Genomic DNA, 12,570 nt, shown 5'->3' with positions numbered 1-12,570 from the left:
ACACAGCAGGCAGTAATAAATTCTGATAAGCGTAATAAATAATCTGTCTACATTAGAGAGAAAATATAACAGATTAGTTTCTTACTCCTGAAACCAAACATTGGCATTACTACCAGTCTGAAATGGTGGAAAACAGATTGTTTTGAAGTGTTTGTGCTGGTTGTTGGGGTGTTTTACTGTCATGCCTTGCGATATCTCCGGATTCTAACCCAAGTAGCCATATATGTCTTGGGACAAAAATGTAATTAGATTTGTTTGTGTCCTAATTTTAATAGTAATTGAATGAGCTTTTTTTATTTATTTTGCATGCCATACTAGTTTCTGAATATTCAATAAAGTACCGACCAATGAAAGGTTTGAAAACACATGACGTCGCTCCAATGTCGAACATGCATTGGCAAATAGTGCATTATCTCTCGCAACAGAAAAACAAGTTTTCCTGTTATCCTACTGAAAACACATGACTTGACACCAGGATACAATACTAAAATTCCCATCAAAACCTTAATTCTTAGCTTCTTCAAAATCAAATCAAAAGTGAAAAGCCATGAATGAATGAAAGTGGACTGGACATGAAGAAAGGTGGTGGCAGGATATGGAAAGTTAATCATCTGATCATGAATTAATAATGATGATGAAATTTGGAGTATTCATACCTATAGTAGTACACTGTCGGCGAAAAACTCCAAAAGACCAAAGGGAAACAAATCGAAAAGAAATACGTGTGTTAATGGCACACACCACCAACCAAAGATATAGAGCGCCACCGTTTTGTTAACTCTGCTCTCTGTGCTCTGTATTAGTAGGCTACGAACACGGACGTACAAAACGACAACAGCCACACTATACACTAGACACGTACACACACACACATGACATCCCCATGAGCTCAGAGGGATGTCAATGTTACCCTGGAGACGAATGTAGTCCATGCACTAAGCTGCGCAATTTCGAAACTGAGCGCATGCAGCGCTCTCAAACGGAATTTCCAGACGCACGCAATCCTGCGGTTGAGCAAAATGGGTATCGGGAACTTTGCTCATTTTATCGACCTGTCAAACGCCGCCGATTTTCTCGACCCAAATTTCACATTATACTACTACTAGACATCAGAATTTCTGGCGGTGAATCAACAGAAAATAGGCTGCCACTGGTGAGAGTGTGATGTTGTCATGGGCTTCATCTGTGCTGGTTCATTATTGCAACCGCTAGCTACTACTAGTACTACTACTAGTACGTAGTACTGCTAGGGCCTACTTACTACTGAGTTACAGCGTAACCATCTGAGTGTCAGCAGTCAGTGTTTTTAGTAGTTGTACCACTATTCCTGCCTACGTAGTATTTTAGTAATACAAAAACACCTTTAAAAACACCAACCAGCAGTGCCGATTTCACAGTGAGACGATGTCATCAAAAAAGGTATGGGCAAGTCCCGCGTTACTCATGTTCTGATGTTACTACGTTCATGACGGTCATTACATTGCACAGTTTTCAGGAGTTCAGATCGGTCCAAGAACTTAGCCGGTAAATACCGGCATCTAGCCAAATGTTTACTACTGTACTAGCCTAACTAACTAAAGTAAAACATTTCATGACCACAAAAAAAAGCAACACCTGTCATGCCTGTCTGTACTGTATTGTAACTGTGGTATCATGACTGATGACATATACAAATAATGAATGTTTATGAGTGCAATGCCAATGGTGCGAAATGTTCATAACTTGAAAGAGGGCCGAGTTGATCGAATGGAACATTCCATCTTTCAACGAATGAACATTATTTGCACTATTGCACGAATGATTGAAAAACATTCATTATTTGTTTTATAAATAACAATCATCCAATTCAAGTAGATCTTTGTCATATTGATTGGAGGATACAACTTTCAAAACCAACAAAGCGTTTCTAATTGTGAAATTACACCCAATTCTTTTGGGTCAGCCTGTTTGAAAAGAATTTGGGTCATGTCGTACCCAAGTAACATAGTCAACTCAGACTCCAGTCAACTCGTACCCGAGTCAACTGGTACCTGAGTCAACTCGTACCCGAGTCAACTCGTACCTAAGTCAACTCGTACCCAAGTCAACTCGTACCCTAATTTGGGGGTTTCCTAGTACTGATAAATGTTGTAGTTCAATTTGTTTATTCATATTGTAAATCATACATGTATCTATTTATTGTTGCAATTAGTTTCCTTTTCTTGTTTCTTTTTCATGTTGCAGGTAACAAACAGAATAAGCGAATAACGCATTATATTTTGTTTACTTACAGGAACGTTACAGAATTGGTCAGAAACAAAAATCGTGAAGATCACAGATTTTACATAAAACTTAAATGGTCTAATGTTGATGACAGTAGAAAACATCCCTTGAAATATTTCTGAAATGTCAAATTTGATGAGAAACAAATAATCTAATTTCACGTTTGGAGTTCAGTGAGCGTTTTATTCATTTTTGTTTTGGCATCAATGAAATGCAAAATGTGTATTTGGTTCACTATTTTCTCATGACCCAGATGGCCGATTTATCTCAAACTTCTCCAGGTTTGCCACATCATGTATTTAGTGCTTACACTGCCAGGCAACTGTTTCGTCAGCAAAAACCAATTCTGTAATGTTCCTTTAATCAGAACTTCAAGATTTTTTTGTAAGGATTTTTTTTTCTTCCCGAAAATGGTAATCAGATCTTACGCAAATTTGTATTGGGTTAGGAAACAGTATTTTTTAATTGACTTGTTTGAATCGGCAAAAGATAATCAGAACATACGAAAATGAATGAATTCAATTAATTTGTACCATTTTTCTTTTGGGAACCCTTTAACAAGAAATACACGGGTCCAGTGAAACATGAACGTTTGCGTTTTATACATCGAATGTTTTTTTTTATTGAAAATATATTTGTTTTTAAGCAGAAAAGAGAGGAACATCAAACAGAAATAACAGGTAGACTGTTATAGGATTTGAGGCATTGCATGGTGAGGTATCAATGTATATTTGGTTTGCGGTAACACCATGTGTGTATCTACTTGCCAGGTAGAGTTGTTCTTAGGGAACTGTCTTGCTTTATTCTACTGCCGTGGAGTAGATAATCGGAGGTTCGGGAGACTTCTCAGTTCTGAAAAGAACTGTCCTGCTTTTTAACTATTACCAGGGTGGATGGTATAGAAATTAGACTGGTACTTTAGCTTATAGGATCGTAATTAACTGTACTGCCGCGGAGTCAGTTCTGAAATTGGTCTCAACGTTTCGACTAGCTTGCTCTAGTCAACGTCAGTCATCGTCTAGTCATCGTCAGGTAGACTGTTTAAAACATTTGAAGAATATTACGGTACTAAAAATTTAATAAATACCACATTTTTAGGCCTATGCCTAGTACTGTCTTTAATCCAGTCTGTTTTTAACACCGTGCCATTTCATTGCTACACAAATTGGATCTGAATGAATATTCTCGGGGGGGGGGGGGGGGACAGAAACAAGATGAACTGGAAGAAGAAGATGACACCGACAAAGAATAGAATCATTTCAGTAGTTCCATCAATGAGGCTGCGAAGAAATAATTGGGTTATTGGAAGCGGAAGCAAGAAGACTGGATCTCAACACAATCATGAGATCTGATTGCAAAGAGGAAAGAAGCCAAACCTTCCCTTGACGCGAAATACAAGGATCTCAACAGGGAAACTAGTACTAGCCTGCGACATGATAAGAAAGCTTGGTACGCTAGTATTGCAGATGACATCCAACAGGCCTCTGCTAATAACAACATCAGAGAGGTTTACCAAAAGAAAACACCTTGATTGATAAATCCAGCAGGAGAGTAACACAGATCAGAGACTCTAAAGGCAACATCATAAAGGACATGAAGGATGAGGCAACTCAGCTGCAGAGGTGGGCTGAATACTTTGAGGACCTTCTTAATTGAGACCAACCTGAAGAACTCCTGGACTTCTCCCAGCTTAATTCATTTGGTGAACTAGTAATCAACATGGAACCACCAACCATGGCAGAGCTGAATAAAGCTGTCAGACTACTGAAGAGAAACAAATCTCCAGGGATCGATAACATTCCTCCTGAGCTACTAACTTAAGGATGGAGGCGATAAGATCAGAGAATGGCTGTTACGAATTTGCAGACTCATTTGGCTAAAAGAAAGAACTCCTAACAAATGGGGAAAGGGCATCATTTTACCACTACCAAAGAAAGGGGACCTCTCATACTGCAACAACAACAGAGGGATCACCTTACTTGATATAGCAGGGAAAGTGTTTTTTAACATCATGCTCTTGAGAATCAAGGATGACATAGACAACAGGTTGAGAGAAAACCAAGCAGGCTTTAGATAAGGCCGTTCCTGCCAAGATCAAATTGTCACCTTAAATCAAATTATTGAAAAGTGTATGGAACAACAGCTAACATGTCTTGTCAATTTTATCGACTTCAAGGCAGCCTGTAGTCTTGGTGCAAGCAATTCTCGTTTCCCTTTCGCGCACACCGCAGCCAGTTCACCGACAGCGCCCGCACCGACTCACCGCCCGGAGCCGACAGCACCCGCACCGACTCACCGCCCCGGAGAAACTCCGGGGCGGTGAGTCAATGTGGGCGCTGTCGGTGAATTGGCTGTGGTGTGCGTGAAAGGTAAACGAGAAACGTCTTGCACCAAGACTAGGCAGCCTATGACTCAGTTCACAGACCTTCACTCTGAGAAGTTCTCAAGATCTACGACCTAGTAAGATGATCAATATTATCAAGAATTCCTATGAAGACACAACATGTGCAGTGAAGTCTGAGGGATCAGGCCATCTCCACCTGGTTTAAGATTGTCACAGGCGTGAGACAAGGCGATATCTGGTCCCCCTTGTTATTTGGTCTGGTAATTGATTTCACCATGAGACATGCTGTAGACGATAACAACAGAGGTATTGTCCTTATACCCAGGTGAAGCTCAAGATATCCTGAGGTGAGGCTTTCTGATTTAGACTATGCCGACGACATAGCTTTATTCGAGGAATCTGCTACCAAGATGGCTGAAACAACAGAAGCTATAAGATCACTTGCAGGAAAACTTGGGCTACACATGAGTTTCAAGAAAATAGAACTCATGACAATTGGAAAGTCAACTGCTTCCGCATCCACTTCCTCATCCACTCCCTCATCCACTCCCATTGTCCCACTTGGAAATGAAGGAAACATCAAAGTGGTGGAGCATTTCAAGTACCTGGCTGCCTTCTGCAGCGCTGATGGAACAATTGGCAAAGAGCTGAACAACAGAATTGGCAGAGCTGCAGGATCTTTCAGGGAGCTGGAGAAGATATGGAAAGATCGTTATCTCAACCTGAGGTTCTACAGCTCTTGTGTTCTTTCAACCTTGCTGTACGCTGCTGAATGTTTGAGTTTGACAGAAAGAGACGAAGCCAGGCTAGATGCTTTTGACATGAGATGCCAAAGAAAGATCCTGCGTATTAAATGGACGCAACATACCACAAATAAGCAAGTAAGAACATTGACCAATCAGCCCCCACTCACCAAGCATCATTAGAAAACGCAGATTGCAGTGGTTTGGTCACTTCCAACGAATGGGAACAAATCGCATCACTAAACAACTCTACAACTGGTCACCAACCCATGGGAAACGCAGACGAGGGCGCCCTAGGACATCATGGGTGTGACAAGTGCATCATCTTGTCTATGTCTAGCGCCCTCAGTTGGCAGCTCCTGCAACTGAATGGTTTCTAGCTAGCTGTACATAGTTTCACATGTTATGATTATTGTTACTTACACACGGAGAGTTTATGACAACACGATTTGAGAAGCCCAGTTTATTGTTTCATAGTGAGTTGTTTCTGATAGTATTTAGTTATAGAAAATACTATTACATGGTGTCAGAAGTGTTTATCGTGTATTTGGTCCATACATTGAAGAAGATTTTTAAAGGACAGCACAAGGCAAGGCATTGAAATTGACCGAGGCTGCACTGATTGATTGGAAACTCATGACATGTGCTCTCCAGGTGTGTGTGTATGGTATGAAGAAGTGATCGTCTAACCAGGTAACCATGGTAACAGATTTACTTTAGAAATTGTCATAAGTACAGCTAGACTCCAGAAATAACTTGTAGAAATTGAGAAACAAATACACATCAAGAACCACATGAACTGTCCAGGAGAACTCCGTCAGACAAGGAAGGAACAAAGTTAACTTTATGATCTATTTGCTGCAGTAGTCAGATATTTTTGTGTTTGTGTATAGTTATTGATCCTGGGGGACGGGTCTGACCCCTTCCATGATTTAGCTGATTAGTATAAGTCTTGGGAATAAGTACCTGGGTAGATTTCTGTGCGTGAGCATAATTATTGTCTGACTGCAGTGCAAAGAAAAATGGACAGAATCAGGCCACCCGCCAACATTGACATGAAGGTCAGAGACCTTTCCCGTACATGGAAAAGGTGGAGAGAAGAGCTTACACTTTACATTGACCTAGCAATGGCCAAGAAAGAAGACCAAATCAAGGTGAAGATGTTTCAGTATCTTGTTGGTACTACAGGACGAGAGCTGTTCAAGACACTGGGGCTAACAAATGAATCAAAGCTTGTCGATGTCCTGGAGGCTTTTGATGCACACTGTGATCCGAAAAAGAGCGAAACAGTAGAGAGATACAGATTTTCACTAGAAATCAAGAGGGTGGAGAGTCCATAGAGAAGTATCTTACTGAGCTGAAACTACTGGCCGAGACTTGCAACTTCGAAACACTTCGTGACTCGCTTCTGAGAGATCGTATAATATGTGGAACACAAGATTCCAATCTACGTGAAAGGCTCTTACGAGAAAGTAGCCTTGACCTTGAGAAATGTCTAGCCAAAAGTCGAGCATTAGAGCTATCCAAGGAAAGAATTAAAACCTTGGAAGAACCTGCAGCCACAGAAGTGCATGCCGTATACAAACAAAGGCAACGAAAACCAGCACGCAGTGATGGGGCACGACAGAAAGCGGCCACACATGGAAGAGTCTGCAAATTCTGTGGGCTACAGCACGAATTTGTGAAAGAGAAATGCCCGGCATATGGAAAAGAATGCACAAAGTGTCACAAGATGAACCACTTTGCCAAACAATGTCTTTCGAAAGGTACCAGAGTTTATGCAGTTGCAGATGACGACAGTTCTGATGACTCAACGTACGAGGAACTCATGACCATGGAGCTCGTACCAGAGACAATCCACACAGTGGAGAAATCATTCGCGAAAAACATCTATGCCAAAATGATGATAGCGAAAAAACAAGTTCTTCTTCAAATCGACTCAGGAGCAACTTGTAATGTGATCCCTAAACATCGGATAGGAGATGCACAGCTCACAGAGACTAAGCAAGTGTTGTCCATGTACAACAAGACAACACTGATTCCACTTGGGCGATGCAAACTAAAGATGATCAACCTTAAGAACCAGAAGAAGTACAAGGTAGATTTTGTTGTTGTACAAGATGAAGGAGTGACACCAATACTGGGGAGTAAAGCAGCACAACAGATGGGCATGATAAAAGTTCATCATGAGAATATTGCCCATGTTGCCCCACCAATGCAGACAGTGAAGTCAGCAGAGCAACTGATCACCGAGTTTGCAGATGTTTTTGAAGGAACAGGATGCCTCGAGAACAAATATCACCTTGATGTGGATTCAACCGTCAACCCCTTGGTGCATCCACGGAGACGTGTGCCAATTGCTTTGAAGCAGAAGCTGAAGGGAGAGTTAGACAAACTGACTGAAACACAAATTGTCAAACCAGTTGATACACCTACTCCATGGGTATCAAGTTTGGTCTGTGTTGTCAAAGATCTGGACAAAGCACTCAACAGAAGTCACTACCCAATGAAGACGATTCACCTGACAACGTTCAACACACCATTTGGCAGATACAGATGGCTGCGTATGCCGTTTGGAATCAACACGGCGCCAGAGGAATTCCAACGACGACAAGACCAAGTTATAGAAGGTCTTGAGGGAGTTCAAACCATAGCTGATGATATACTTGTATTCGGAAAAGGGGATACAATGGCTGAAGCAACAGCTGACCATGACATGAAGCTAAAAGCTCTGCTAGAAAGATGCCGTCAGAGAAATTTGAAGCTCAACAAAGCCAAATTGAAGCTCAAAATGAAGCAGGTGCCATTCATGGGACATCTCATCACAGTAGATGGACTGAAACCTGACCCAGCAAAGGTGAAAGCTGTGCAAGAGATGCCTAAGCCATCCAAGGAGACAGAGCTACAAAGATTCATTGGTTTTGTCAATTATCTCAGCAAGTTTCTTCCACAGCTGAGCGCTACCTGTGAGCCACTGAGAAAGTTGACACAAAAGGAATCAGACTGGTGCTGGCTAGATAGCCATGACAAAGCAGTAGATGCCATTACTAAGATGGTAACCACGGCACCAGTACTGAAGTACTATGATCCAAAGGAGGAGCTCACTCTGCAGTCCGATGCATCACAGTCCGGGCTAGGGGCAGCGTTGATGCAGAAAGGTCAGCCTGTTACATATGCAAGCAGAGCCCTCACTGACTGTGAAACCATATGCTCAAATTGAGAAACAGCTACTTTCCGCCATCTTTGGCCTGGAACGGTTTCATCAGTTCACATATGGTCGCCAAGTTAATGTGCAGACAGATCACAAGCCACTTGAGATGATTGTTCTTAAACCTCTACATCGTGCACCTAAGCGTCTGCAGAGGATGCTGATGAGACTACAGACCTATGATGTAAAGGTCTCGTACCACCAGGGTAAAGAAATGTATCTGGCGGATACACTTAGCAGAGCATACCTACCCAAGAAACCGCAAGATTGCTTTCAAAAGGGACTAGAAACAGTCAACATGATGAAACATCTGCCTATCACTCCACAGAGATTGAATGACATACAACAGCACACAGCAAATGATCAAACGCTGATGTTGCTCAAAGATTCCATATTGAATGGATGGACTGAAATGAAACGTGACGTCCCCAACTTGCTCACCCCCTACTTTGACATCAGAGATGAGCTAAGCATCCAGGATGGACTTCTCTTCAAAGGGGAAAGAGTATACATGTAGTACCAAAATCCCTCCGTAGTAGTATGCTTCAACGCATACACTCGTCTCACCTCGGAATTGAAGGGTGTCTCCGTCGTGCATGAGAATGTCTGTACTGGCCAGGTATCACAGCAGAGTCCAAGCAGCAGAAAGAAATTCTGTACCCTCATGAGATTCCAAATAGACCATGGGCAAAACTTGGAGCTGACCTGTGTGTTCAAGGGGACAAAAATTACCTCATCACAGTCGACTACTACTCCAACTTCTGGGAAATCGACTACCTAGAAGATACCAAGGCTAACACAGTCATCAGGAAGCTCAAAGCTAACTTCGCTTGACATGGTATCCCTGATAATTTAATCACAGACAATGGACCACAGTTTACATCTGAACAATTTAAAGCATTCACTTCGACCTGGGAGTTTACCCGTACAACATCATCTCCATACTACCCGCAAAGCAACGGAAAAGCCGAGCAAGCAGTAAAGATGCCAAAGCTGACCCCGACCTGGCGTTACTTGTTTTTCGTAACACGCCATCTCAAGGTTGTCCAGCAGTCTGTAATGTCTTGAGTTCTACAAGAGCTGTTGCTTTGATGCTTGCTTGGTTTATTGTGTCTCACACATGTCTTGCTTATAGTACACATACAATGTAAGATATATACTTATCAATGGGCTACTGTTTCAAGGGTACATTCACTGAATGGGGTGGTGGTCTCTATATGCATATTCATTAGTTGGATCATGATATTGGAATGTGGATGAGAAACACATGTCTATAGATTGGGTTGCTCTACAGTGTTAGTGTAAGGATACTACATCCCTCCCCACCTTGAAATGGAACTTTCCTATGGGTGAAAGGTGACTGATATTTTAACAAGAGAACAATGTATAAAAGTTTGAATAGTGAATAAACTTGTTGTCAAAATCACATAAACTTAAACCAGTTGAAGAAGAGTTATTCAATGTTAAAGATTGATTAATCTTATGAAGTTTAGTGTCCATTGTTCAATATTCAAAAGTTGGTTGAATAACTTTTGGATTTTAGTAACTTCATGAGTCACCCATTACTAAACTCCTTAATTTTTGTAAAGTTAGTGTTTCGATCATTAGTGTTGTTATTAACACGCTTATTAAGTTGTTCGTTGGTGTTGTGGTGTTGTTATTAACACGCTTATCAAATTGTTCGTTGGTGTTGTTATTAACACGCTTATCAAATTGTTCGTTGGTGTTGTTATTAACACGCTTATCAAATTGTTCGTTGGTGTTGTTATTAACACGCTTATCAAATTGTTCGTTGGTGTTGTTATTAACACGCTTATCAAATTGTTTGTTGGTGTTGTTATTAACACGCTTATCAAATTGTTGTTCACTGTTGACAGGCTTGTCCCTCTGTGTTGTTGGTAACACGCTCTAGAGGATCTTGGTCTTGTTTGATTAGAACACGTAATCCTCATCTGAAGCATCGTTGTCTGGTGCCATGGTGTATGATGGCTTGTCGCTGATGGCATTGGCTTGCGATTGTTGTTGGCCCTGCTCCTTCTTGCTTCGGCAGAATTTGGCGAAGTGATTGCGCTTGTGGCAGAATGAGCAAGTCTCTTCATATGAAGTTTCTCCGTATGTAGTAGATACGTTCCCCCACAGTTAAAACAGACAGCCGATTATTTCATTATTGTTTCTGATGTGGATTGTTTCGGGCGTTGTCGCGACTGTGACTTTACCACATATACTCTGGATTGCTCGTTGCCTGCCATGTGGCTGAGTTGTGTGGAGGCAGTTAATGTTGTCGCCTCTGTTGTTGCTGTTGAAGTTGTTGCTGTTGCTGCTGCACAGGTTACTGCTGTTGTTGTTGTTGTTGTTGTTGTTGTTGTTGTTGTTCATGTTGTTGTTGTTGTTCCAGCGCTTATCCTGTATCCTCGTCGCCAATGTAATGTCTTGAGTTCTACAAGAGCTGTTGCTTTGATGCTTGCTTGGTTTATTGTGTCTCACACATGTCTTGCTTAAAATCTCTGTCCTTACTCTATGCTTATAGTACACATACAATGTAAGATATATACTTATCAATGGGCTACTGTTTCAAGGGTACATTCACTGCATGGGGTGGTGGTCTCAATATGCATATTCATAATTAGTTGGATCATGATAATGGAATGTGGATGAGAAACACATGTCTATAGATTGGGTTGCTCTACAGTGTTAGTGTAAGGATACTACACAGTCCAGTTCAACGACTGATGAATCGCAGAACCAAGACACTGCTGCCTTCAACAAACAAACTTCTTATGCCAAAGATTATCACGAAGGTTCCCCAACAACTCGCTGACAACAAGAAACGACAGGCATATCACTATGACAAAAGAGCGAAAGACCTCCCTCCACTGACAGTCGGTGAAACAGTTCGAGTCAGACCAATGAAAGACAAGGTAGAGTGGAAGAAAGCGATTGTAACCCGCAAGAAAAGCGAACCGCGATCATATGAAGTGATGACCCAAACCGGCAAAAAGATACCGAAGAAATCGCAGAGATCTCCGCAGCACCAAAGAGGATTACAGTCCAATCAACCCAAACTTTGATGCCAATGTCCCAACAAAGGAAACAACCATTGACGCGAACATAGAACCACCACAAGACCCAGGACAACGACAACCTTTGGTCACAACTAGATCAGAACGCACAGTGAAACAACCCTCACATCTCACTGACTTTGTAACCTAGTAAAAGTACAGGACTGAGAAAAGAACAGGCTTGAGAAAATAACAAAAGTTAGAAAGTAGAGTTAGTGTTTATTTAGTTATTGAAAAGGCTACTCGGATTTTTTGATTTGAAGACACAACATTATTTGAAACTGAACCACACTGGAGCCACAATATTCTATGGATGGACCTAACATTGCAACTGGGATCTATTTCTTTAAGATTCTATGGGATGAACAATATTATTTGAACTGACTCGTATTTCTTTATTGGAGGAAAGATGTGACAAGTGCATCATCTTGTTTGTCTAGCGCCCTCAGTTGGCAGCTCCTGCAACTGGATGGTTTCTAGCTAGCTGTACATAGTTTCACATGTTATGATTATTGTTACTTACACACGGAGAGTTTATGACAACACGATTTGAGAAGCCCAGTTTATTGTTTCATAGTGAGTTATTTCTGATAGTATTTAGTTAGAGAAAATACTATTACAATGGGAAAATGTAATCCAGGGGGACCTCTCCAGACTGGGCTCTGGGTGGTCTGTGGAGGAGGCAGAAATATGGCAGCTCAAGACCGGTCTATTTGGAAATGCTCACAAGTCAGGCAGCCGGTGCAGAAATGCATAATGCTAACCGATGATGATGATCGAAGGCTTTAGAGAGGTCTATGAAAACACCAACTGCATGCATTTTCTAATTTCATTCATGAGTAACATTGTCAACAAATTCAATAAGGGCCCAAGTCGGTGGAATGTTATAGATCTAAAGCCATATTGATGATTGAATAGAAGATGGAATTGAGAAATGAAACTAGAAAGACGATT

The 12,570-nt window shown here is 41.4% G+C and overlaps 2 protein-coding genes across 4 annotated transcripts in view; one reads left to right on the top strand and one right to left on the bottom strand.

Moving 5' to 3' along the window:
* The window catches only part of LOC117287883 (serine/threonine-protein kinase Nek8-like), a 77,917-nt gene extending 76,826 nt beyond the window's left edge, over window positions 1-1,091 (bottom strand). The window contains exon 1 of the mRNA XM_033768477.1: window positions 657-1,091. The gene's annotated coding sequence lies outside the window, so the exon portion shown is untranslated. The remainder of the gene's footprint in view (window positions 1-656) is intronic.
* A 15-nt stretch (window positions 1,092-1,106) lies between these two features.
* The window catches only part of LOC117287880 (WD repeat-containing protein 60-like), an 86,679-nt gene continuing 75,215 nt past the window's right edge, over window positions 1,107-12,570 (top strand). For 2 of the 3 annotated variants that reach the window (XM_033768474.1, XM_033768473.1), the window contains exon 1: window positions 1,107-1,419. In XM_033768474.1, coding sequence (XP_033624365.1) covers window positions 1,405-1,419 — 15 coding nt within the window. In that variant the 5' untranslated portion in view covers window positions 1,107-1,404. Of the gene's footprint in view, window positions 1,420-12,143; window positions 12,193-12,570 lie in introns of those variants that run through there. The other variant, XM_033768476.1, reaches the window with a different exon arrangement.

This window comes from Asterias rubens, chromosome 3 (assembly GCF_902459465.1).
Source record: "Asterias rubens chromosome 3, eAstRub1.3, whole genome shotgun sequence".
Lineage (NCBI taxonomy): Eukaryota > Metazoa > Echinodermata > Asteroidea > Forcipulatida > Asteriidae > Asterias > Asterias rubens.
This window is presented reverse-complemented; position numbering and strand designations above follow the sequence as displayed.